The sequence below is a fragment of the Patagioenas fasciata genome, chromosome 12, assembly GCF_037038585.1.
Source record: "Patagioenas fasciata isolate bPatFas1 chromosome 12, bPatFas1.hap1, whole genome shotgun sequence".
Lineage (NCBI taxonomy): Eukaryota > Metazoa > Chordata > Aves > Columbiformes > Columbidae > Patagioenas > Patagioenas fasciata.
The window spans coordinates 5,785,963-5,810,050 of NC_092531.1; the positions used below are offsets into that span (position 1 = coordinate 5,785,963).

General features: G+C 59.0%; 3 protein-coding genes across 9 annotated transcripts; 2 read left to right on the plus strand and 1 right to left on the minus strand.

Annotated features, from left to right (window-relative positions):
* Positions 1–804: 804 nt before the first annotated feature.
* AP3B2 (adaptor related protein complex 3 subunit beta 2) lies at positions 805–12,128 on the minus strand. Of its 4 annotated transcripts, none has more exons than XM_071813714.1 (28): positions 11,966–12,128; positions 9,483–9,558; positions 9,327–9,401; positions 9,097–9,192; positions 8,854–9,014; positions 8,659–8,725; positions 8,102–8,284; positions 7,820–7,996; positions 7,499–7,596; positions 7,165–7,219; positions 6,940–7,011; positions 6,715–6,777; positions 6,380–6,512; positions 6,188–6,297; positions 5,936–6,112; positions 5,665–5,851; positions 5,445–5,563; positions 5,141–5,219; positions 4,560–4,749; positions 4,314–4,482; positions 4,177–4,231; positions 3,438–3,544; positions 3,097–3,328; positions 2,932–3,016; positions 2,228–2,325; positions 2,101–2,124; positions 1,489–1,627; positions 805–1,257 (listed from the first exon to the last, which is right to left on the minus strand). In XM_071813714.1, the coding sequence occupies exons 1-28, from the start codon at positions 12,076–12,078 to the stop codon at positions 1,107–1,109; spliced, it is 3,291 nt and encodes a 1,096-aa protein (XP_071669815.1). In that variant the 5' UTR covers positions 12,079–12,128; the 3' UTR covers positions 805–1,106. The 4 variants fall into 4 exon arrangements, 3 of the variants coding, with proteins under 3 accessions (XP_071669815.1, XP_071669813.1, XP_065703174.1); XM_071813712.1 differs by having other exon boundaries at positions 5,108–5,219; positions 11,966–12,127; XM_065847102.2 differs by lacking the exon at positions 2,101–2,124 and having other exon boundaries at positions 5,108–5,219; positions 11,966–12,127.
* A 1,386-nt stretch (positions 12,129–13,514) lies between these two features.
* On the plus strand, positions 13,515–17,596 carry LOC136106923 (uncharacterized). 2 transcript variants are annotated; one of them, XM_071813718.1, is made up of 9 exons: positions 13,515–13,835; positions 14,108–14,122; positions 14,261–14,426; positions 14,533–14,792; positions 14,956–14,997; positions 15,921–16,107; positions 16,214–16,473; positions 16,625–16,672; positions 17,136–17,596. In XM_071813718.1, exons 1-9 carry the CDS (start codon positions 13,788–13,790, stop codon positions 17,244–17,246), a joined length of 1,137 nt encoding a protein of 378 aa, XP_071669819.1. In that variant the 5' UTR covers positions 13,515–13,787; the 3' UTR covers positions 17,247–17,596. The 2 variants fall into 2 exon arrangements, with proteins under 2 accessions (XP_071669819.1, XP_065703717.1); XM_065847645.2 differs by having other exon boundaries at positions 13,516–13,835; positions 14,237–14,426.
* Positions 17,597–19,379: 1,783 nt separating this feature from the next.
* LOC136106857 (uncharacterized) lies at positions 19,380–23,752 on the plus strand. Of its 3 annotated transcripts, none has more exons than XM_071814161.1 (8): positions 19,380–19,845; positions 20,117–20,131; positions 20,246–20,432; positions 20,512–20,798; positions 20,962–20,997; positions 21,951–22,137; positions 22,244–22,708; positions 23,494–23,752. In XM_071814161.1, exons 4-7 carry the CDS (start codon positions 20,565–20,567, stop codon positions 22,582–22,584), a joined length of 798 nt encoding a protein of 265 aa, XP_071670262.1. In that variant the 5' UTR covers positions 19,380–19,845; positions 20,117–20,131; positions 20,246–20,432; positions 20,512–20,564; the 3' UTR covers positions 22,585–22,708; positions 23,494–23,752. The 3 variants fall into 3 exon arrangements, with proteins under 3 accessions (XP_071670262.1, XP_071670260.1, XP_071670261.1); XM_071814159.1 differs by having other exon boundaries at positions 20,539–20,798; XM_071814160.1 differs by lacking the exon at positions 19,380–19,845 and having other exon boundaries at positions 19,900–20,131; positions 20,539–20,798.
* The last annotated feature ends 336 nt before the right edge of the window (positions 23,753–24,088 follow it).

Here is a 24,088-nt window from a genome sequence, read left to right on the forward strand (position 1 = left end):
GGTGGTGGTGGCGCTGCCATCTCCCAGCTTCAGCCCCTCTGGGTGCGAGGCAGCGCTGAGCACCACAGCTCTGCCCCCACCATTGTGGAAATGAGCTTTTCCCCACAGGAGTAGGCGCCCAGTGGTTTGGTGCTGCTGCGTATTTTGTTAGCATTAAAAAATAAAAAAAAATATGATTTTACCCTGTTTCCTACCTGCACGCCAGAAAAAGCAGAAAGCCCCTCACCCTTTTTTTGCAGCAAAAGGGATCAGGCTCGATGTGATTTGGTGTTCGGGCCTTCCTGTATGTCGTGTGCTTGTCATCCCACTGTGCTATGTCTTTGCAAGGGGAGAGCCAGGGCCCTCTTAAATCCCACCCAGCCCATGCTGGGAGGAGAGATCTTGATAAAGAGTCAAATTTCCTTTTTTTTTTGGAGACAAAAAGCCAGCCCCAGGAATCCCTTCAGTGACGCCGCAGAACAGCCCCAACCCTGCCATAGCAGGTATTTCTGCAGCCGACGCACGACGCACGAGCAATTCTGCTTTCGAATAAATAGCTGGAAACCTCCCAGGATGACTCAGATCCCTGGTGGGGACCGAACGCCTCCCACCCTGCACCGAGCCCAGGGGGCTTCACCCCAACCCTGCGTAACGGTGACATCGGTAACAGGTTTTCTCTGACATCCAGCAGCCACCACCCTCAGGGGACTCCCATGTCCCCAGCTGCCTAAGGGATGTGTCCCCTCGTGTCTCCGCAGCAGAGCCTGGCGTGGGGACAGTTTGGGGTGATCCAGCCACTATGCGCACAGAGCAGAGGGGAAGGGAGCGGGTTAGAGAAGAGCTTTATTGGGAGATTCTGGCCATAATAAATAGGGGTTACATTGGGAGACGGTGGTGAGGGGCCGGGAGCTGGAGGCATTGTCATCACTCCAAGCAGGACATCGCCCTGTGTCCTGTCTGTCCCATCCTGCTCCTTCATCCCAGCAGCAAAACTGCCCCCGGGTTCGCTGCCTGCTGCCCCATTGGGGAATAACCCAGCAGAAATGGGAGCAGGGAGCATTTTGGGGAGCGACGTGGGGCAGAGGGTGGTGGGAGGCCAAGGCGGTGGGTGCAGCGGGGCCCGGCTGTCACTGCGCCAGGGCCTGGACGATGTCCTTCACCAGCATGGTGCCGATAACCATCTTCTCACTGTTGACGGTGAGCTGGGCCGCCGCGCCCTCCCGTCGCTCCAGGGTGATAAGCACCAGGCTTCCGCTTGTCATCGTCTTGGCTGCGAACCTGCTTGCCAGCAAACATGAAACGTCAGGGCAAACTGTGCCCCCATCACCCTCCCGTCCCCTCGGATGCTCCGGTGGGGACCGGGGAAGTGTCTGTCACCCATGGCCACCATCACATGTGGGTTCACGCAGGTTCCTTGTCCTAACAGGAGCCCTGAGTGTCTCCACTGTGATTTGTGTAGGACTGGAGAGGTGACAGCGTCTGCATGGTCCCAGCGTGGGGTCCGGCTACCTGTACTCGTTGGCGGCACCACAGGGCACACGGCCCACATTGGCGGCCAAGGTCACTTGCTGGACGATGGCGTGGTCACTGCGGCACTTCTCGGACAACGTCAGCTTCTCTGTGATCTCGCTCATGCCGGTCAGCTTCCCTGGAGCAGCAGCAGAGGCACCTGCCCGTCTCCGGCCACGCACCCAGCGGCTGTGTCCCTGCTGACCCCTGTTTTGCTGTCCCCAAACCAGCTGCCAGCTCCCCACAATGTCCCCAACTGGCTGCCCTGCTTGCTCCTCTTCAGCCCAGCAGAGGTGGATTCGGGAAAATCCCTCTTCCCAGGCTCATCACTGCGTCCCTGCCCAGTGGCAGCAGCCACATCCCTGGGGATGGGCTCCTGTGGTCACCAGTAGCATTGGGGGATGCTGCTACTCCAGGAGCACGGGGACACGGGGCCAGGGTGTCTGCGTCACTCACCAGACATGGTGCTGGGAGCACCAGGGGTGGCATGAGCCCCCCCATGCTGCACAGGGACCCGGTGGGGCCACCCTGGTGCCAGGGCGGTCACCCCAACCCGCAGGGGTGCAGGGGAGGCACAAGGGGAACAAAGCTAGTCTAGGGGCTGCCACTTACCCTCGCCCGGCCGCGCCAGGTGCTCTAGGGGCACGGCAAGGGTGGCAGAGGGGACAAAATGGGGGAAGAACATTGGCACTGCGGCAGTGGATACCCGTGTGCTGCCCTGTCCCTGTCCCCAACTCACCCTGCTCCTTCTTGAACTCGTTCTCGCTCATGAAGACAGGGGCCATGAGCTCCCCCACAGGCGGCTGGATGGAGACGTAGAAGTGGCGCGTGTGGGTGCTGTGGAGAAAGGTGGGTGAGGGGGATGTATGCTCAAAATGTGTGTCCGCCCCCCACCTTGGGATCACACTTCCCATCCCTACCCTGGAGTGAAACTGAGGCACAAAAGGCCTTGGTAATAGAGAGAACCTGTCAGGCTGAATCTGGGACTGCTGCCACCTCCTTGTCCCCTGCATGGCCCCAGTGCCTGTCCTGCTGTCCCCTGACCACCTCGTGCCCATCCCAGTGTCCCCCCTCCCCTGAAAGGACCCTGGTTCCCATCCTACTGTCCCCCATCTCTTGGAGAGACCCTGTCCCTCTGTCCCCAGGGGCACACCACACTCTCTCCTGCTGCCCTCTGTCCCTTGGAAGGATGTTGGTGCTGTCCAGCTGTCCCCAATGCCCTGGAGCACCCCTATCCCCTGGGGTACCCCATACCCTGTCCTGTCCCCTGTCCCCTTACACACCCCATGCCCTATACAGCTGTCACATGTCCCCTGAAGGGATGTTGGTGCCCACCCCACCTTCCCCATCCCCTGGAGCACCTGTGTCCTGTCCCTTGAGCCCCCCATGCTGTCCCCATCCCCTGGGACACCCGTCCCTTCCTGCCCAGTGCCGGGCACTCACCACAGCTGGAAGTTGGCCGCCTGGGTGGAGTCACAGAAGTCGATGCCCATCACCACGCTGGCTGTGTCCCCAGGTGCCAGGCGCTCTGAAACCACAGGGCTGCCACCACGTCCCACGTCCCTGTCCCCACCCCTGTCCCCCCGCAGCATTGTGGTCGTGCCATACCGATCTCAGGGAACTCCTGGATCCGCATGCCGGAGAGCGGCTTGGGTTCACTGACCCGCAGGTTCTTCACCTCGGCGTCGGTGTTGTTGGAGATGTGGATCTGGACGGCCACCATGTGCGGGTCCCCCGGGAAGGGCCGGCGGCTGAAGCAGTACTCGACCGACAGCCCCTCGCCCGCCATGCGGTGCAGCAGCTCGTAGGTCCTCACCGCACCCAGCCCCGGGCTCAGCAGCTGCCAGGGACCGAGGGATCGGCGAGGGTCACCCGCCCCCTCCTTGTGACCCCCACAGATGGTAGGGGTCCCAGGAGCCTCCTGGGAAGAGGACACTGGGAACACTTACAGCGGGCGCTAGGGAGGTGTCAGTAAGCGTGAGGCCCTCCAGGTCGGTCACCAGGCTGGTGGAGATGATGCTACTGGAGGGGATGGGCTGGGGAGGAGGTGGGGTGACTACAGGGTGGAAAGGAAAGGGTTAACAGAGCTCTGATGAGCCACAGCCCCATGGGGATAGCTGCATGGGGACAACCCTGGTGGCACAGCCCCATGGGGGAAAACCCTTTAGGCACAACCCCACAGGCACAGCCCCATGGGGACAGCTTCAGTGGCACAGCCCTATGAGGACAGCCCCAGTGGCACAACCCCAGAGGGACAGCCGCATGGCAGCCCTGGTGCACAGCCCCATGGGGACAACCCCAGTGACATAGCCTCAGGGGACAACCCCATGGAGACAGCCCCAGTGGCAGAGCCCCATGGGGACAGCCCTGGTGGGCCAGTCCCAAGGAGACAGTCCCAGTGGCACAAACCCATGGGTACAGCCCTAGTGGCATAGCCCCATGGGGACAACACTGTAGGCACAACTCCATGGGCACAGCCTCATGGGGACAATTCCATGGAACAGCCCCAACGAGGACAGCCCCGCTGTCCCACACCCATCCTCTGGGGACAAAGACCACTCACCCCACTGGTCCCTGTCCCAGCTCAGCAGCCCCCAAGAGACCCACAGGACCCTGATCCCACCAGGGTGGGTGCCCGTGCCTCAGTTTCCCCAGTTGCCACCGTGATGGCCCTGGGCAGCCACTCACAGTCATCCAGGTCGAGCAGGGAGATCTCCTTGGGGCCAGCCCTGCTGCTGGGGGGCTGCAAAGGGGCAGAGAGACGGGGGGTGGTGAGAGGGGACCTGGGGGTCCCTGTGCTGCCCCCCATCCAGCCCGGCCCTCACCGCCTTCCTGCGCTTGGCCTCTGCCTCGGAGCCAGACTCGGAGCCTGAGGAGCTGCTCTCGGAGGCGCTGGCCTCCTCTGACGAGGTCTCGGCGCGGCCCTTCCTCCCCTGCGACGCCTTCTTCTTCTTGGTCTTCTTCACCCTGTCCTCCTCCTCTTCCTCACTGGGGCTGCGGGGGGAGCCCAGCTTAGGGGGGCAGGGGTGAAGGCTCGGGGAGGGGGACACCCCAACCTCCCTGGGGGGTACCTGCCCGGGGCTGCCTTGCGGAAGCCTTCCTTCTCCTTCCTCTTTGACCTCTCCTCCTCCTCCTCTTTGTCCTCTGACTGCTCCCCGCTGCCTTCCTCCTCATCTTCTTCCTCCTCTTCCTCCTCACTGCTGGAGCTGGAGCTGCCAGAGCTGCTGCTGCTGCCGCTTTCCTCGCTGACCGACTCGGGTTCTGCGGGTGACACAGCTCTCAGCCCTGCTATTGTGTCCCCACCATGTCCCCACACTTCCCTGCTGTGTCCCTCCATGTCCCCAAAGCTCCCTGCTGCGTCCCACTGCGTCTCCCCATCTTCCCACTGCATTCCGCTGTGTCCCCACGACCCCCCACGACATCCCTGCATCCCCCTGCTACATCCCTCTGTGTCCCCTGCCATGTCCCCATCACAACGGGATGTGCCCACTGCAGTGTCCCCTGCCCCATGCCCCACCATGGTAGCACTTGTCCCATGCACCCACCACGGTGGCACGTGCCTAATGTCCCTGCCACAGTGACCCCGGCCCCACACCCTACCGTGCCACTGGGTCCTCACCACTGTCCGCCGACTCCGTGGGCCCCGACTCACCCTCCGAGTCCGAGTAAAAAGGTTTCTCCACCTTCTCCTTCCTCTTCTCCCGGCTGGTGCACTTGGTCCACTCAGGAACCTGTTGGCACAGAGTGGATGGATCAGGGCCAACACCCATGGGTGGGGGGCCCAAACAGCTGCCCTTGACCCTCTTCCGTCCCCAAGCACCTGTGTGGGCACCAGAGAGATGACATGGGGCAGCTGAGAAGCACCTGGGCACCTCCTGAGGCTCTTCCAAAACCTCAATGTGATGCTCCCACCTCAGCCCCTCATGCACCCCAGCACCCCGGGGTGCTCCATGTACCTCCACGTTCCTCACAGAGGGGTCGGGAGCCTCGTCCGGCCAGTCGGGCAGCTCCTGGTAGCCCACAGCCTTGGCATTGAGCAGGTGGGACAGGGAGCCCAGCTGGAAATGGTCCCGATCTACAGTGGGGTGAGAGGTGGCAGCAGCTCGGGGACAGCCATGCAGCACCATGGTGACAGCTGGCCCTGTGTCCCCATGCCCTGTGACCACGGGTGGGTACCTTTGAAGGAGGACTCCAAGATGGGGGCAGGTTTTTGGGCCAGGAAAAGCTTCTTGGCGTACTTGTTGAGGGCTCCGCTCTTCTCGGTGGGCACGATGAGCTGGCGGATGAAGCGAGCCCGGTCACGGATGTCGTAATTCTGGTCGTACTTGGCCAAGTTGAGGACGTACTGGGTCAGCAGCTTGCTCTGCACCAGGAGACACACTCAGGATCATCCTCCTCTTCCCCGGTAGGGGAACTGAGGCACACCGTTAAACCATATCCCTGGTACCTGCTTGGAATTGGTGAGGTAGAGCTTGGCCGCCAGGTTGATGACCTGCAGCTTGACAATGTCCTCCTCGTTGGTGAAGGACTTGGCCATCTTGCGCAGCACGTCGGGCGCAATCTTGGGCACGTGCTCGCAGTACTCGCCAATGAGCCACAAGATGCTGGCCCGTGCCATCGGCACCTGCGAAACGCCCCCGGGCACATGGCATCGCTGCCACCTCCCTGGTCCCCAGGGCCACACAACGTCCCATCCCACCTGGATGTTGTCGGTGAGCTTGGCCATGTGCTTGATGATCTCGCTGTGCTGGGCCGGTTGCATCTGCAGGAGCTTTTTGATGACAACCACGGATTCAGCCACCACCAGCTCTGCGGGCAGAGGTCCATCCTTAGTGGGGTGCTGCCCTGAGAGTGATGGAGTCCCCATTTTGTCCCCAGCACGCGCACTCACCATCCCGGTTGGAGAGGAGCTGGACCAGACCGTTGAGGCAGGTGTCCCTCACCTTCCCAATGTTGGTGGCGCAGCGCCCGATGGCTTGAATGGTGGCTGCCACAAAGTCCTTGTCCATGCTGCGGATGTATGTCTGCACAGGCATGGGGGGACACACGACATGTCACCCACATGCCACCCCCATGTGCTGGGGCTGTTTGGAGCCACCCATGGGGTTGGCATGGCCTCAGCCCACTCCTGGTGGGACTCTCCTCCATCCCCTCCGTGGTGGTGTTCTGGCACCTAGAGCCATGCCACAGTGGCACACCGGTGACATCAGTATGGCCGTGGCATACCTGGAACTCCCGCAGGATGGTGGAGATGTTGGTCTCATTGGCCAGGTTAGTGAGGACCTCCAGCTGCAGGAAAGAGGAAGAGATAGGGACATGATGCCAAGGCATGAGGTCCTTGCTGTCCTCCTGTCCCCAGGGCATGGAGAACAGTCGCCCCACAGGGAAGGGCTCCATGAAGCCCCAAAGGCACCAGCAATGAATGGCTTCTGTTGGGTGTTTCCAGGTCACCTTGAGGATCTTGATCTGTGTGGGGTCCGTGGAGCGAATGTAGAAGCTCTTCAGGTAAGGCTCAAACATGCCCTGCAGGCAGAACAAGTGGCGTTAGTGCTATCCCTGTCCCCCTGTCACCAAGGAAACCCACAGGTGGCTGGCCCTGGTGACCCTGCTGCCTAGCCCTCATTCTGCTCCAGAGTGAATAGGGCCAACTCCTCCAATACCAAGTCCAAGACTCACCCGCCGTTTGATGGACATGGTGGCCACATTCTGCAGCACCACATACTGCACCTCGCTGTGGGAAAAAATTGGGGACAACCATCAGTGAGGCAGGGCCGGACCCCCCCCAGCAAGTCCGTGTGAAGATGGGGCAGGACCCATCACCCAGCTGGTACCACCACGACGCTGCTACCCCATGTCTGGATGGGCCTGGACCAAAAATCCCTCTTTTTTTGGCAATTCACCCCAACATGATGTCCCTAAAGGGATGGGCATTCTGGGGGTCTCTCCCAGGGTCCTGAGCCTCCCCGTGGGGTGGTGGGGTAGGGGACAACCACAACTGTGTTCCACAGACCTGTGACTCCGCAGGAGCCGCACCAGTGCCTTGGCAATGACGCCAACTTCCGCCTTGGGTGCCAGGTGGAAGTAGAGCTGTGCCACGGCCATTACCACCTGCCAGGAGACACCCCGGTGTCACCCACTGAGTATCAGGCACCCCAAAAGATGCTGCGTCCCATTTGTCAGCACCCAGAGGAAGCCCATCCCTGGGGACGCCCATCCTTGGGTGTCCCTCAGGTGCGTCACTGGCTCCTTAGCCAGTGGGGACATCACAAGTTCAGGCTGATGGACACCGGCGGTGGCCTTGGGGATGGCCAGGCCTGGGGCAGGGGCTCACCGCGGCATTGCGGCTCTGCAGCAGGGGCTTGGTGTTGCGCAGGAGCAGGCGGTGGTCAGGGTCCATGACGTAGGGCTTGCGCTTGGCCAGCGGCGCTGCCTCTGCCTTGGCGTCCTTTGCGTCCTCCTCCTCAGAGCCGTAGAAAGCCTTCTCGGTGCTCTCCTCCAGCAAGGACTCCTGCGGTAGATGGGACGCCTTGCACCCCCAACAGCACCCTCCTTCACCCCACCTCCCTGGGGACACCCAAAGGATCCCGGGTCTCCCCAAGGCTCCTGCACTCACATTCTGGTTGGGGCTGAGGAACTGGGTGCGCGCGTAGCGGGTCAGCATGTTGATGATGACCACCTGCCCCCACTCCTCCACGTCGATGAGCAGGTTGCAGAGCTTGCGGTAGTTCTTGTGGATGAGGTCGATGCGCTCGGGGCAGACCTCCTCGAACGCCATCACCACACTGCCGGCCACCAGCTGCACAGGGAAAGCCCAGGGTGACCACCGGGATGGTGGCATCTCTGTGAGGATGCCAGCTTGGTGGGAATGGTGGCATCTCCGTGAGGATGCTGGCTCAGTGGGGACATTGGCATCCCCATGAGGATGCTGGACCTGTGGGGTTGGCCGCATCACCACGAAGATGCCACATTGGTGGGGATGGTGGCATCTCCGTGAGGAGATGATGGGGACACCAGTATCACTGCAAGGTTGCCCGCTCCACACGGTTGGCTGCATCCCCATGCGGACACCAATTTGATGGGGACATCAGCATCCCCAATGATGACACTGTATCAGCAGGGACAGTTAGGTGCCCAGATTTAGGGGCAGGGGAGACACAGTGCCATGCTCACCGTAGTCTTGTCCGCCAGGAGCTTCTCAATGACCTCGATGAGCTGGTCCTTCTGGTCCGAGTCGAGGCTGTGAGAGATGAGCAGGGCAGGTGTGGGTGGACCAAACTGGCCACCTCCCCCACCACTGCCCATCCCTGAAAGCAGCCGAGACCCCAGCGCTGCACCCTTACTGGTACCCCAAAATGTAGCTGTTACCTGTACAGCTTGGGGATGGCATGGGCAGCCGTCTTGCGCACGTACGGGGACATGTCCGAGGCTGCCTCCTTGATGGCCAACATCATGATGGGCACGATGATGGGCACGCGGATGCTGGAGAGGACCCGCAGGGCGCTGGCGCGGATCAGCTGGTTGGGATCCTGTGGGGACAGATGAGGAGCTGCAGTGTGGAGGGCTCACTGTCCACCCCCGGATCCCCTTTGTGACCCCAAACCAACCCACCTTGAGTCCTCGCTGGAAGGTGGAGATGGAAAGCAGGGCCAGATCCTGCTGCTCCTCGGCATAGCGCACCAGGTAGACATACACCAGCTTCTTTACCTGCAGGGTGAAGGTGGTGAGGCCACCTCAGTGTCCGCCAAAACCCGGACCATCCCCAGGACCCTCCTGCAAGTGAGGCACCACACCCTGGGGACACCCATGGGTGCCACCTGGACCCCCAAAACCTTCCTCACCTCGATGTTCTTGCAGGCGACGTTTTTCACCACCGCTGGGAAGAGGTCAGAGGCGTTTTTCCCCCGGGCGATCATCTAGGGGGTAAATGAGTGGTGCATCACCAGGCAGCCGGCACAGCACCAGCAATTGTCCCTGTTGGTGACAGCAATACTCACTGCCACAATCCTCTTCATGGCCTCCAGCTTGAGCGAATCCTTGTTGCTGTCAAGCATCTCCTTGAGGTCATCGTGCCTGTGCCGCAGCAAAAAGAAAATCCCATTTTTCCATTTTTAGTCATTTGTACCTATTTTTACCAATTTCTAGCCATTTTCTTTTTGTTTTGTTTTTCACTCCCAGCTTGCCATCAGGCTGGGAAACCAGCCGTCTGCCATGCAATATTCATGGGGACAGGAGTTGGGTTACAACCCAGTGAAAAAGGAGCCGGAGGGACCGATGCGGTGCTGGTATCCAGCTGTGTGTCCATCCCCGGCACTGGGACAGGGACCCCATTCCAGCCCGAGCTGGGATTGTCACTCTAGAATGTCCCCACATGGCTTCTTGGGGAGCGACCCCCCATCACTGACCCATCCTGGTTGCCAGCTCAGCCTGACTGTGTGTCCCTGGTCCCCTCATGGGCACAGTGGCCACAGCGCCCCAACTCAAAGCCCTTCACTGTCCCCTCCCTGGGGTGGGAAAATGCCACCACTGTCCCCTGGGTGTCACCACCATCCCCTCTTCTAATGAACATCCATCCCCACAGAACCATGGGGGACCTGCAAGGCTGTGTCCACCCAACGCTGCTGGATGATGGGACAATGCTCAGCCAGAGCCACCATCGCCAGAAGGTCCCAGGGGGTTCCTTGGGGAGGTCTTACCGCGGTGCTGGCCCAGTGTCGGTGGCCACTGCAGGCTCAGGGCCAGCGAGCGGCTGCAGCTCGTCAGCTCGCAGGGCGCTGTAGCAGGTAGGTTGTCCCACCTCGCTGTCCAGCACTGGGCTTGTCACCTCCTCGGCTGCGTCAGCACCCAAAGGTGCTTTTGGGTGCCTGGCCGGCCCCACCGGCAGCTGCTGCAGCAGCTTCTGCACCGGTGGCAGGGACAGCATGGCTGCAGCCGGGGTGGTGGCGCTGCAGACAGTGGCGGGACTGTGGCCCCGCTCCTCCTCCTGTCACCGTCGGCTGAAACCTGAGCCTGAGGATGGGTTTGGTTTGGGTTCCAGCCATGATTGTGAAGTCTTTCCCAGGGGACGAGATCACTCTGGGGTGTCACATCCCAAGTGACACCTGTTGTGCAGCTGGGGCTTGGGGACATTGCAGGGAGCTCCTTCCCCGGGCGCTTTGAGTGGCTCAGTCCTGGCCAGTGACCCCATGTCATGACTGGACACTGGGCTGGGTGGCGGGGTGGCACCATGGGACACCTGTGGCCATCTCCCCCAGGTGATGGGGTGTCACGTGGCGGACATTTCTCTTTCCCAATATCCATGCTTGGCTCATGGGGATGGTGACAGATCTGGCGTGGCCACAAGGGGACAGGCTGTGGGGAAGGGCAGCACGCAGGTGATGGTGACACTGCCGGGGATCAGGGGTTGGAGACAATGCCAGTGGGGGAGATATGGAGGGACACTGCCAGACTATGGTGACATGGCCAGACTGGGGGACATTGCCAGAGGGGCAGGAATAGGAGACACTGCCAGAATGGAGAACACTGACGGCAGGTCATTGTGGGGAGCTGGCCAGACTGGGGGACAAAGCCAGGGGGTCAGGGCTGAGCGACACTGCCAGACTTGGGGACAGTGCTGCAGGGGTGTCAGAGATAGGGGCCACTTCCAGAGTGGGGGACACTGCCAGGGGGTCACAGATGGGGGACACTGCCAGAATGGGGACACTGCCAGCAGGTCAGGGCTGCGGACACATCCAGAGTGGGAGACACTGTCAGTGGATCAGGGCCGGGGTGTCACTGCTAGACTGGGGGACACTAACAGGTGCTAATGGATGGGGGGACACTACCAGAGTGGGGGACAATGCCACGGGGTCACAGACTGGGGACAATGCCTGAATGAGGGACACGGTCAGTGAGTCAGAGCCAGAGGGACATTGCCAGATTGGGAACACTGCCAGCAGGTCAGGAATGGGGACACATCCAGAGTGGGGGACACTGTCAGTGCTGGAGGGACAAAGGGACCCCCACATTCCCGCAGCTCCAGGGACCCTCCACCTTCTTCTGTGTCCCTGCCATATCCCCCCAGCAGCCTGTCCCATGCAGGGGTGACATTGCTCAGCACCCCCGGGGACCTCCTTGGGGCTTTGGTACCATCACCCGGGCACCCCCTGAGACCCGCAGGAGCCAGCAGAACCGGGAGGGGGACACTGTCACCGGGGTGTCCCCCAGCCCAGGGTCCCAGCAGCTCCAAACCCCCGCGGTTTTTCCCCAAACCCCTCCCCTGCCTTCACAACCTGCAGCCGCGGTGTCACCGCGTCCCCTGTTCCCATCCCCATCCCCATTCTCATCGCGGTCCCCATCCCCGTCCCCATCCTCATCGCGGTCCCCGTCCCCGTCCCTGTGGCCAGTCGGGTACCACGTCCCCGGCGGGGAGCAGCCACCCAGACCCGCGGTGCCGCCCCCCGGGTCGGTGTCCCCGCGTCCCCCCCCGCGTTGTCCCCACCTCTTGTAGTCGGAGGAGAAGATGCCGCCGCTGGCGGGGTCGTGCCCGTACTCGGGCTCCCCCAGGCTGGAGGAGCCCCCCTTGTCCTCCCCGTAGGCCGGGCTGGCGGCCATGGCGGGATGCAGCCGGTTGGGATGCCGGGACCGATGACGTCAGCGCCGTGACGTCAGCGCCGTGACGTCAGCCCCGTGGCTCGGCGCGCCCCCCGCCCCCCTCCGGGGGTGTGGGATTACGGGGGATTACGCGCCCCAAATTGGGAGGGGGGGGGGGCTTAGCACCCCAGCTCTTCACCCTGAGCTACCCTCACAGGTTTGGGTGCCAGGCAGTGATAAACGGGCGTAACTGAGGATATTAGCAGTAGTAGCATCTGGGATGTGATGATATAGCATATATCATATAGCTCGTATAACATACACCATGATAGAGTATATAATGATGCATATTTACAGAACAGTAATATATCATAACATAATATCATGTAATGTACATGACACCATGTCATGTCATACCCACAGTATGTCATAACATATAATATTATATTACATTTTATTACATATGATATTAAGTATATTCTATGATGTTATGTATGTTCTGTATTCTATTGTACCACGCTATAAATACTCCATAATCCATTCCACATTCTATATTATACGCTAGATGTTATATATAATGTGTTACATATTATCTGTTATATACATGTTATACCACATTATATTATATTGCAGGTTATATGAATTATGTTTTATATCCTATATTCTATATTCTATCCTAATATATATTCTACATGACCCATTATCTTCTACATGCTATATAGTATCTTGTATGTTATATACAGTGTATGATATACATCTGTGATATATTATGTATGAGATTGTATTATATTATTTATTCCTCCTATAGATATTGTTGTTGCTACTTTTCCTTTTACCAACAATAAAAATAACACTAATATCAATAATAATCACCAGTAATTACTGACGTTGGCCAGTGTTACAGTCGTTATCATCCTGGGCAGCCAAGAAGCCCCAGAGGCTGGTGGCAGCCGGGCAGCTCTCTCAGCCCATCAGGCAGGACTGGGGCTGTAGGTAAAATCAGGCATGTTTCAGGTAGCAAAATTTAATAAAGCATCTGATTAGAGCATGGCAATTAAGGTCCAGGAAGCAGAAAGCAACGTGTCGTCCCCCCCCCGCAAAGAAAAGCTCCTTCCCTGCTGGGGACCACAAAACCCTCCTGGGGACCCCACAGCACTGCTGGGGACCCTAAAACCCCTTGAGGGACTCCACAGTCCTGCTGGGGACCCCGCAGCCCTCCCAGAGACCCCAACCCTGCCAGGTAGGGCCAACCCTGTGGCATTTGTGCTCTTTTCGCTTTCCGGTTCCCAGCAGCTCCTTTCCCCGAAGCCGCCGCTGAGCGACGTCCCAGCCCTGGTGCAGCCACCCCCTCCTGTCCCCCCGCAGCAGCAGCTGCTCTTCGCTCCCCGGGGTTTCTTGCAGCACACGCACTTTTGCACATGAACTGCAGCTCCTCGCACTCCACAGCCTTTCCAGGGTCTCCCCCTCCACCTGCTTCCTTTCCCAAACTCAACATTTCCAGTACAGTGAACAAATTAATTGCAGCTTTAAGAAGTGGAAAAGCCCACCTAGGACTTATCTGGACTTATTTCTGTTTGGTGCTTGGCTTTCAGCCTTTCTCCGCCTCCTGTGTATCAGGAAGGATGTGAGGTCTGGTTTGTCCCCAGCGCCTGCTGAACCACCCATCCCCTCTCAGCCCTTGGAGGAGCGAGCAGCCTGGTTCTGTCACCAACTCTGTCCCAAGGAAAACAATGGAACCATCGAGCTGTCAAAGCCTTTCCAGCAGTGTGTTTTCCCTGGTAAGCACGCTCCCATCTCTGCACCCCATTGCATGCATCTGCCTGGACCGTGGTCAGAGCAGGACGGGGAGGGCAAGATGGACAGGGCTTGTCCCGGGACGACTCCAGCTCGGAGCCGTTGGGAAGGACGGGTGACTTTTGCCCGAGCCCTTGTGCCTGGCAGGATCCATCCCGGGCAGGGTGTGATGGCAGCTGGGACCCTGCCCTGGCGCACGGGCAGGACGGCACGAGCATGACCCTGACACCCCTCTTCTGTTCATCTCTCCTTGCAGCTGTGGACCAACACTGTAAGTAGGAGCGTGGCGAGGCCTGCACCAGCATTTTCGGGTCCTGTGGGGTATTGGGGTTGATGGACCTAGTTCTGCCACCTCCTCACCTCCCCTCCCTGGTGTGATTCATAGAGCACCAGATTTCTGCTGTTCCAGAGCGTCCGTGGGCACGGTCAGATCTTTGAGGTGCTTTATAAGAGTGAGTTACAGCCTGGAGACATCTTGCTCTTCCCGTTGGACAGAAGCAATAACACCATTGTCCAGATGATCTTCAGACATGCAGCTGTCTACTGTGGGGATAGCGAGGTCATACACTTTGCGGGTAAGCGCCAGACCCCCTGGTCCCATTCTTGTTGTAGTGATCCTCAAAGTGTGGCCACCAGCTGTGGTCACCGGGCCAGGGTGATGGGCGGCTCTTGCTTTTCCAGCCACCGGCACTCAGAGGAAACGTGATATGATCAGCAGTCGGACGACTTCTGGTGTGATCGCCAAAGAAGGTTTGGTGAAAATGAAAAAGGAGAGGGGAAACTATCTGATTTACCGGAAAATAGATGGGGTTAATCTCAACGATTTCCGGGGAAAAGTCATGGAGGCGATGAACAGCAAAGCTGAGTATTGTGCCATAATGAACAACTGCATCCACTTCGCCCTCTCCCTCCTAGGCTTGGAGAAGTTCTCCTCAGAACTGGTGAGCACGGAGCTGGTGTCACGGCCGCGGTGGGATGGCTCCTGCACCCACCCCCAGCCCTGCGTTTGCATCCTGACCTGGTTCTCCATGGGGTGCCCATGGGCGGTGGGGACAGCGGTGGGGACAGTGGAGCCCCCTGCACATGGACAGCTTTCTCTTGCAGGTGCAAAGCCACGATGAAGGTGATAGCAGCTGCAGTGAGACTGTGAGTATCCCCATATCAACCCACCCAGTGGGGTTTGGGTTCCATGGCAGGGCTGTGGGGACTAAAGGAGGGCTGAGTGTCAAGGAGGATTGGGGTCCCCCAAGAGGGATGGGTTCTCCTGGAAAGACCACATGGGCCTAGAAGGACTTTGAGGTCCCCAGAAGGGCTTTGGAGTCCCCAGAGCAGACAGGTATCTCCAGGAGAGTTGGAACCTATGGGAGGGATTCAGAGTCTCCAAAGAGGTTTTGTGGAACCCAGGAGTGCTGGGGTGCCCACACACAACTGGGGTCTCCAGGAGGGCTGTGGGTGCCCCAGGGAGGTCTGAGACCCAGGCAGGACCAGAATCCCCAGGAGGGATGTGGGGTCCCTGGGAGGGAGTGGTGCCCAGATGGGATGGGGTTCCCAGGGGCTGGGCACCCTGGATGGACTGTGGGGTCCTGAGGAGGGAGGGAGGGGTCCCTAGGATGGCTGTGAGGTCCCTGGGAGGCCTGTGGGGACCTGAAGAAGGACTGGATCTCTGGGAGATCTGCAGGATCAGCAGGATTAAGGATGATAAGCATGTTCCCATCTCTGCCACCCATTGCACGCAGCTGCCTGGACCGTGGTCAGACCAGGACGGGGAGGGGAAGATGGACAGGGCTTGTCCTGGGACGGCTCCAGCTCGGAACCCTTGGGAAGGACGGGTGACTTTTGCCCGAGCCCTTGTGCCTGGCAGGATCCATCCCGGGCAGGGTGTGATGGCAGCTGGGACCCTGCCCTGGCGCACGGGCAGGACGGCACGAGCGCGGCGCTGACACCCCTTTTCTGTTCCTCTCAGAGCTTGGAGACTCTTCTCTCAGAAGTGTGGGGGTCTTGGCAGGCGTTGAGGGCGATGGGGCGGGTTCTGCCTCCTCCTCACCTTCTCTCCTTTTTGTCATGGGCAGACATTCAAGTTTCTACTGTTCAAGACAATCCCCGAGCATGGGAACATCTTTGAGGAGGTGCCGGAGAGCAAGTTGCAACCTGGGGACATCGTGCTTTTCCCCTTGGAGAGCAGCTCTCAAGATCTCAGCAGCATCTTCAGACATGCGGCCGTCTACTGCGGGGATGGAGAGATGATACAGTTCCGACGTAAGCACCTGACCCCCTGATACTGTTTGAGTTGTGGTGGTGGCCAAAGTGTGACCAGTGACTGTGGTGGTCAGGCCAGGGTGATGGGAGACTCTTGGTTTTCCAGGCACAGGCACCCAGAGCAGCTCTGGTCTGACCAGCAGCCTGACAGCCCCAGCTCTGGTCACCAAAGAAGGGCTTGGGACCATGAAAAAGAAATGGGGGAAGTTCAAGATATACCATAAAACAGACGGAGTTGCTCTCAGTGACTTCCGTAGTAACGCCAGGAAGGCAATGAACAATGATGCTGAGTATGACTTCATGGAGAACAACTGCATCTACTTCGCCCTCTCCCTCCTGGGCTTGGAGAAGTTCTACTCACAACTGGTGAGCACGGAGCTGGTGTCACAGCCGCGGTGGGATGGATCCTGCACCCATCCCCAGCCCTGCGTTTGCATCCTGACCTGATTGTCCCTGGGGTGCCCATGGGCGGTGGGGACAGCGAAGCCCCCTGCACATGGACAGCTTTCTCTTGCAGGTGCAAATCCAAGATGAAGGTGGCAGCAGCAGGGGCAGCCATAGGGCTGTGAGTATCCTCATGTCAACCCCCCTGGCAGTATTTGTGGTCCCTGGTAGGAATGTGGGGTCCAAGGGAGGGCTGAGTCACCAGGAAAATTGGGTCCTCACTGAGGGATGGGATCCCATGGGATGACACTGTGGTCCTGGGAGGGCGGGAGGCTCCTCAGGGGTCTGTGTGATCTCTCAGAGGGATTTGGAGTCCCTGGGAGTGCTGTGGATTCTCTTAGAGAGTTTTGGGGTCCCCATGAGGGTTTTGGGGTCCCATCCACACGGGCTGGGAAGGGTAGGGCAGGGGCTCAGGGGACTGTACCCCCTGGTGTGACCACAAGGGGACGGGCTATGGGGACGGGCAGCATGCAGGTGATGGGGACAGTGCTGGGTGTCAGGGGTTGGGGACACTGCCAGGCTGGGGGACACTGCACAGCACAAGCAGCAGGGCTGGCCCGGTCACCAAGGTGGGTTTTTGGCAGGGCAATGTGAGATCACAAATTTTGGGGACAGAGAGTTTCTCAGGACTTCCCAGGACTTCTGAAGCCACCCAGCCCAGCAGGGCATGGGAGCAGCCACACAGCGTCCCCTGAGGATGGTCCCCCTGACCCACAGAGGAACCTCAGCATCGTGCTGCGCAGCCCAACTACTCACCCAGGGAAGGAGCTTTTCTTTGGGAGGGTGGGGGATTTTGCTTTCTCTTTGGAGCTTAATTGCCATGTGCTAATCAAATACTTTGTTAAGCTTTGCTACCTGAAATGTGCCTGAATTTGCCGACATCCTCAGTCCTGCCTGATGGGCTGAGAGAGCTGCCCAGCTGCCACCAGCATCTGGGGCTTCTTGGCTGCCCCAGCTAAATAAAACTGAAACACTGGCTGATAGCAGAGTTACCAGTGAAGAACAGCAATAACAGCAACAATCAGCATCTCTATAATAAAATAAAATAAATAATACAATAGAAAATATAACTTTTGGTGACTGTTTGGCGGGAATGGTGGCATGTCTGTGAGGATGCCGGCTTGGTGGGAATGGTGGTATCCTCCTGAAAAGGCTGGTTCTGGGGATGGCTGCGTCCCTGTGAGGATGCTGGGTCAGTGGGGATGCTGGCATCCCCATGAGGATGTCAGCGCTGTGGGGATGGCTGCAATGCCATGAGGATGCCCTGTGTGTGGGGAAAAGACACAGAGCCCTTCCCTGGTCCCCTCCCTGAGATGGGAAGATGCCTCCAAAGTCCCATTTTCTAAGGGACATCCATCCCCACAGAACCAGGGGGTACATGTGACACGACGACCACTCAATGTTGTGGTACCATGGGATGATGCTCGGCCAGAGCCACCATTGCCAGAAGGTCCCCGGGGGCTCCTTTGGGTGGCCCTGCAGACGGTGACAGGACTGTGACCCCGATCCTCCTCCCGGCACCGCTGGCTGAAACCTGAGCGTGAGGATGGGGTTGGGGTTGGGTTGCAACCACCATTCCGATGCCCTTGCCAAGGGACCAGGCCACCCCAGGGTGTCACATCCCAAGTGACACCTATCGTGCAGCTGGGGCTTGGGGACATTGCAGGGAGCTCCTTTCCCAGGTGCTTTGAGTGGCTCAGTCCTGGCCAGTGACCCCATGTCATGATGGGACACTGGGCTGGGTGGCAGGGTGGCACCATGGGACACCTGCGGGGGTCTCCCCCGGGTGATTGGGTGTCACGTGGCGGACATTTCTCTTTCCCAATATCCATGCCCGGCTCATGGGGATGGTGACAGATCTGGTGTGGCCACAAGGGGACAGGCTGTGGGGAAGGGCAGCACGCAGGTGATGGGGACACTGCCGGGGATCAGGGATTGGGGACAATGCCAGGCTGGGGAAAACTGCACAGCACAAACAGCAGGGCTGGCCCGGTCACCAAGGTGGGTTTTTGGCAGGGTGTTGCGAGATCACAAATTTTGGGGACAGAGAGGTTCTCACGATGGAGCTGGACACAACTCTGTGTCCCCAGCTCTCTGGGCATCAGGATTTCTCTTTGCAGAAGAACCTGCTCACCAGGTAATGGGGAAACTTGCAGGAGAGCACCCACACCCAAGAGATCCCCACATCTGTTGTGACACCCGTCACCCATGGACTCTGCGGATGAGACCGGCCAGGTTCTGAATCTGGGGTCAGAGGGACAGGGGTTTTTGGGGGCAGGTGCTTGGGTGCCTGGTGCTCAGCACCTGGATGAGATAACCTCCAAGGGTTTCCCCATCCATGGAGACCCAAGCTGTGTCCAAGCCACAAGGAACAGGGAATGACCCAGAGGTTCGGTGATGCTCCTGCTGTCCCAGAGCACCAGTGACACTGAGACACTGATGGGTCCCCATGCAGTGACAGGGAGACCATCCACTTGGAAGGTGAGCCCCACCAGGTGGTCACAGCATGAGAACATCCCTGTGCAAGGGACACAGGGCACAATGTTCCCTCTGCCCCACAGGCTGCTCGGGTACGTCCCATGGGGGATGGTGTCCAAGCACAGCAAGAGCCACCTCCTGCAGACATGAGGTCTGGCCAAGGTGCTGCGAAGGTGACAACGTGGGTGCAGGACACATAGGGCTAGAAGATCCTTAACCTGAGGATCGGCATCATGATGGCAGCTCTGGTATCGCTCCTGCGTGTCAATGGATGGTTTGCATGGAGAGGCTGTGCCAACCCCGTGGAACTTTTGTTGTTTTCACTTTCACCTCTGTTTCCCAGCAGCTCCTTTCCCCGAAGCCGCCGCTGAGCGACGTCCCAGCCCTGGTGCAGCCACCCCCTCCTGCCCCCCCGCAGCAGCAGCTGCTCTTCGCTCCCTGGGGCCTCTTGCAGGACACGCACTTTTGCACATGAGCTGCAGCTCCTCGCACTCCAGAGCTCCCCGCAATCCCCTATCTTACAATTTCTAATGGAATCAGCAAATTGATTTGACCTAGAACAAGTGGAAACAGCCGCCCAGAGCTTTTCTGTACTTTGCTCTGTTTTGGGTTTGGCTATTGAGCTTCCTCCCCCTCTACTGTACCAGAAAGAATGTGAGGTCAGGATTTGCCCATCCCCTGCCTTTCCCTCAGCCCTTGGAGGAGTGAGCAGCCCAGCTCTGTCACTGATTCTGTCCAAAGAAAACAATGCCTGTCCTTGTCCCTGTCATCGTTGCTGCAGCTGCCTTTCCTTCAGCTGCTGCAGGTTTCAAACTGGTAAGTACATTCCCATGTCCCCCACAAACGCACACATCTGCCTGGACCGTGGTGAGAGCAGGACAGGGAGGGCAAGATGGACAGGCCTTGTCCCGGGACGGCTCCAGCTCGGAACCCTTGGGAAGGACGGGTGACTTTTGCCCGAGCCCTTGTGCCTGGCAGGATCCATCCTGGGCAGGGTGTGATGGCAGCTGGGACCCTGCCCTGGCGCACGGGCAGGACGGCACGAGCACGGCGCTGACACCCCTTTTCTGTTCCTCTCTCCTTGCAGGTGTTGAACACCACTGTAAGTAGGAGCCTGGTGAGACCTGCGCCGGCAGTGTGGGGGTCTGGGGGTGTTGGGTGGCAATGGGACTGGTTCTACCTCCTCCATACTTTCTCTCCCTGGTGTGGTTGACAGACAATAAGGTTTCTGCTGTCCAAGACAATCCCCGGGCGGGGGGAGATTTTCGAGGAGGTGTCGGAGAAAGATTTGCAGCCTGGGGACATTTTGCTCTTCCCCTTGGTAACCAGCTCTGGAAAGCACAGCAATGTCTTCCAACATGCAGCCGTCTGCTGTGGGGATGGAGAGGTCATACACTTCCAGGGTAAGCGCCCAATGCCCTGGTCCCATTTGGGTTGTGGTTGTGGCCAACGTGTGGCCAGTGGCTGCAATGGCCGTGCCAGGGTGATGGGCGGCTCTTGATTTTCCAGGTGTGGGCACTGCGAACGTATGAGATATGATCACGAAGCCGAAGATTCACGGTGTGATCAGCAAAAATCGCTACACAAGCCTGAAAAAGGAGAGAGGGAAGTGTGAGATTTACCGGAAAAGGGGTGGGGTCAATCTCAATGACCTCCATAGTGAAATCCAGAAAGTGATGAACAGCGAAGCCAAGTATTCCCTCTATAAAAACAACTGCATCCACTTTGCCCTCTCCCTCCTGGGCTTGGAGAAGTTCTACTCACAACTGGTGAGCACGGAGCTGGTGTCACAGCCACGGTGGGACGGCTCCTGCACCCACCCCCAGCCCTACATTTACATCCTGACCTGATTCCCCCTGGGGTGCCCATGGGTGGTGGGGACAACGGTGGGGACAGCAGAGCCCCCTGCACATGGACAGCTTTCTCTTGCAGGTGCAAATCCAAAATGACAGCAGCCACAGTAAGACTGTGAGTATCCCCATGTCAGCTCGCCCAGTGGGGTTTGGGTTCCATGGCAGGGCTGTGGGGACTGAAGGAGGGCTGAGTGTCAAGGAGGATAGAGGTCCCCCAAGATGGATGGGTTTTCTTGGAAGGACCACATGGGCCTAGAAGGACTCCGAGGTCCCCAGAAGGGCTTTGGTGTCCCCAGAGCAGACAGGTATTTCCAGGAAAGTTGGGACCTGTGAAAGGGATTCAGGATCTCCAAGGAGGCTTTGGGGTCCCCAGGAGGGCTGGGGAGCCCACACACAACTGGGGTCTCCAGGAGGGCTGTGGGTGCCCCAGGGAGGTCTGAGATGCAGGCAGGACCAGGATCCCCAGGAGGGACGTGAAGGACCCCAGGAGGGAGTGGTGCCCAGATGGGATGGGGTTCCCAGGGGCTGGGCACCCTGGATGGACTGTGGGGTCCTGAGGAGGGAGGGAGGGGTCCCTAGGGTGGCTGTGAGGTCCCTGGGAGGGCTGTGGGGACCTGAAGAAGGGCTGGGTCTCTGGGAGGCCTGCAGGGTCAGCAGGATTAAGGATGGTAAGCATGTTCCCATCTCTGCCACTCATTGCACACATCTGCCTGGACCGTGGTCAGACCAGGACAGGGAGGGGAAGATGGACAGGGCTTGTCCCGGGATGGTTCCGGCTCAGAGCCGTTGGGAAGGACGGGTGACTTTTGCCCGAGCCCTTGTGCCTGGCAGGATCCATCCCGGGCAGGGTGTGATGGCAGCTGGGACCCTGCCCTGGGGCACGGGCAGGACGGCACGAGCACGGCGCTGACACCCCTTTTCTGTTCCTCTCTCCTTGCTGGCAAGGATCAACACTGTAAGTAGGAGCTTGGTGAGACCTGTGCTGGCATTTTGAGGATCTGGGGTTGTTTGGGGCAATGGGTCTGATTCTGCTGCCTTCTCACCTTCCCTCTCTGGTGTGGTTGACAGACAATAACTTTTCTGCTGTTCAAGACAAACCCTGGGCATGGGGAGGTTTTCGAGGAGGTGTCAAAGAAAGACTTGCAGCCTGGGGACATTGTGCTCTTCCCCATGATGAGCAGCTCTTCAAAGTGCACCAATGTCTTCCAACATGCAGCCGTCTTCTGTGGCTCTGGAGAGGTCATACACTTCATGGGTAAGCGCCAGACCCCGTGGTCCCATTTGGGTTGTGGTTGTGACCAAAGTGTGGCCAGTGGCTGCAGTGGCTGGGCCAGGGTGACAGGCGACTCGTGTTTTTCCAGCCAGCAGCAATGCGAAGTCATTGTGTCTGATCAGCAGTTCCATCTATCAGGGTGTGGTTGTCAAACAAGGCTTCAAAGCCCTGAAAAAGCTAAGAGGGAAATGTGAAATTTACCAGAAAAAAGATGGGGTCAATCTCAATGACCTCTGTAGTGAAATCCAGAAAGTGATGGACAGCGAAGCCAAGTATTCCTTCTATGAAAACAACTGCATCCACTTCACCCTCTCCCTCCTGGGCTTGGAGAAGTTCTACTCACAACTGTTGAGCACGGAGCTGGTGTCACAGCCACGGTGGGACGACTCCTGCATCCACCCCCAGCCCTACATTTGCATCCTGACCTGATTCTCCCTGGGGTGCCCATGGGCAGTGGGGACAGCGGTGGGGACAGCGGAGCTCCCTGCACATGGACAGCTTTCTCTTGCAGGTGCAAATCCAAGATGAAGGTGACAGCAGCAGCAGTGAGACTGTGAGTGTCCCCATATCAGCCCCCTGGCAGGGCTTGGGTTCCATGGTGGGGCTGTGGGGACTGAAGGAGGGCTGAGTCTTGAGGAGGATTGGGTTCCCCCAAGAGGGATGGATTCTTGTGGAAGGACCTCATGGGCCTAGAAGGACTTTGAGGTCCCCAGAAGGGCTTTGGGGTCCTCAGAGCAGACAGATATCTCCAGGAGAGCTGGGATATGTGGGTGGGATTCAGAGTCTCAGAGAAGTCTTTGGGGTCCCCAGGAGGGTTGAGGTGCCCACACACACAACTGGGGTCTCAAGGAGGGCTGTGGGTACACCAGCAAGGTCTGAGACCCAGGCAGGACTGGGATTCCCAGAAGGGCTGCAAGGTCCCCAGGAAGGAGTGATGCCCAGATGGGATGGGGTTCCCAGGGGGCTGGGTGCCCCGAGGGGACTGTGAGATCCCTGGGAGATCTGTGGAGATCTGAAGAAGGGCTGGATCTCTGGGTGGCCTGCAGGATCACCAGGAGTAAACATGGTAAGCATGGTCCGAACTGCACACCTCATTGCACACATCTGCCTGGACCGTGATCAGACCAGGAGAGGGAGGGCAAGACGGACAGGGCTTGTCCCGGGACGGCTCCAGCTCAGAGCCATTGGGAAGGACGGGTGACTTTTGCCCGAGCCCTTGTGCCTGGCAGGATCCGTCCCGGGCAGGGTGTGATGGCAGCTGGGACCCTGCCCTGGCGCACGGGCAGGACAGCACGAGCGCGGCGCTGACACCCCTTTTCTGTTCCTCTCTCCTTGCAGGTGTTGGCCAACAACCTGCCCGTCCGCATGGACTGGGAAGGGCAGGGCAGGGGCTCAGGGGACCGTCCCCCCGTTTCCAGGCCACCTGAAGCCCCCACAGCCCGGCGGGGCAGGGGAGCAACCGCACGGTGTGAGGGGAGGCAGCCCTGTGTCCCTGGAGGAGCTTTTGTTTGGAAGAGTGGGGGACATTGCTTTCTGCTTCCTGGAGCTTAATTGCCATGCGCTAATCTGATGCTTTATTAAACTTTGCCATCTGAAACATGCCTGATTTTGCCGACATCCTCAGTCCTGCCTGATGGGCTGAGAGAGCTGCCCTGCAGACAGTGACAGGGCTGTGACCCTAATCTTCCTCATAGCACCACTGGCTGAAACCTGAGCCTGAGGATGGGGTTGAGGTTGGGGTTGGGGCTGGGCTGCAACCACCATTCCGATTCCCTTCCCAGGGGACCAGGCCACCCCAGGGTGTCACATCCCAAGTGACACCTGTTGTGCAGCTGGGGCTTGGGGACATTGCAGGCAGCTGCTTCTCTGGGCGCTTTGAGTGGCTCAGTCCTGGCCAGGGACCCCATGTCATGATGGGTGGCAGGGTGCCCAC

What these genes read in the sequence shown, in the direction of transcription:
- AP3B2 (XM_071813712.1), bottom strand. Translation starts at nt 12,078, where the DNA reads ATGGCCGCCAGCCCGGCCTACGGGGAGGACAAGGGGGGCTCCTCCAGC. An exon ending in CGCAAGGCAGCCCCGGGCAG is followed by an intron (nt 4,483 to 4,559) that starts GTACCCCCCAGG and finishes CTCCCCCCGCAG; the next exon opens with CCCCAGTGAGGAAGAGGAGG. An exon ending in ACACCTCCCTAGCGCCCGCT is followed by an intron (nt 3,329 to 3,437) that starts GTAAGTGTTCCC and finishes GGTCCCTGGCAG; the next exon opens with CTGCTGAGCCCGGGGCTGGG.
- LOC136106923 (XM_065847645.2), top strand. Translation starts at nt 13,788, where the DNA reads ATGGAACCATCGAGCTGTCAAAGCCTTTCCAGCAGTGTGTTTTCCCTG. An exon ending in CGAGGTCATACACTTTGCGG is followed by an intron (nt 14,427 to 14,532) that starts GTAAGCGCCAGA and finishes TTGCTTTTCCAG; the next exon opens with CCACCGGCACTCAGAGGAAA. An exon ending in AGAAGTTCTACTCACAACTG is followed by an intron (nt 16,474 to 16,624) that starts GTGAGCACGGAG and finishes TTTCTCTTGCAG; the next exon opens with GTGCAAATCCAAGATGAAGG.
- LOC136106857 (XM_071814161.1), top strand. Translation starts at nt 20,565, where the DNA reads ATGATCACGAAGCCGAAGATTCACGGTGTGATCAGCAAAAATCGCTAC. An exon ending in ACAGCAGCCACAGTAAGACT is followed by an intron (nt 20,998 to 21,950) that starts GTGAGTATCCCC and finishes TGTGGTTGACAG; the next exon opens with ACAATAACTTTTCTGCTGTT. An exon ending in AGAGGTCATACACTTCATGG is followed by an intron (nt 22,138 to 22,243) that starts GTAAGCGCCAGA and finishes GTGTTTTTCCAG; the next exon opens with CCAGCAGCAATGCGAAGTCA.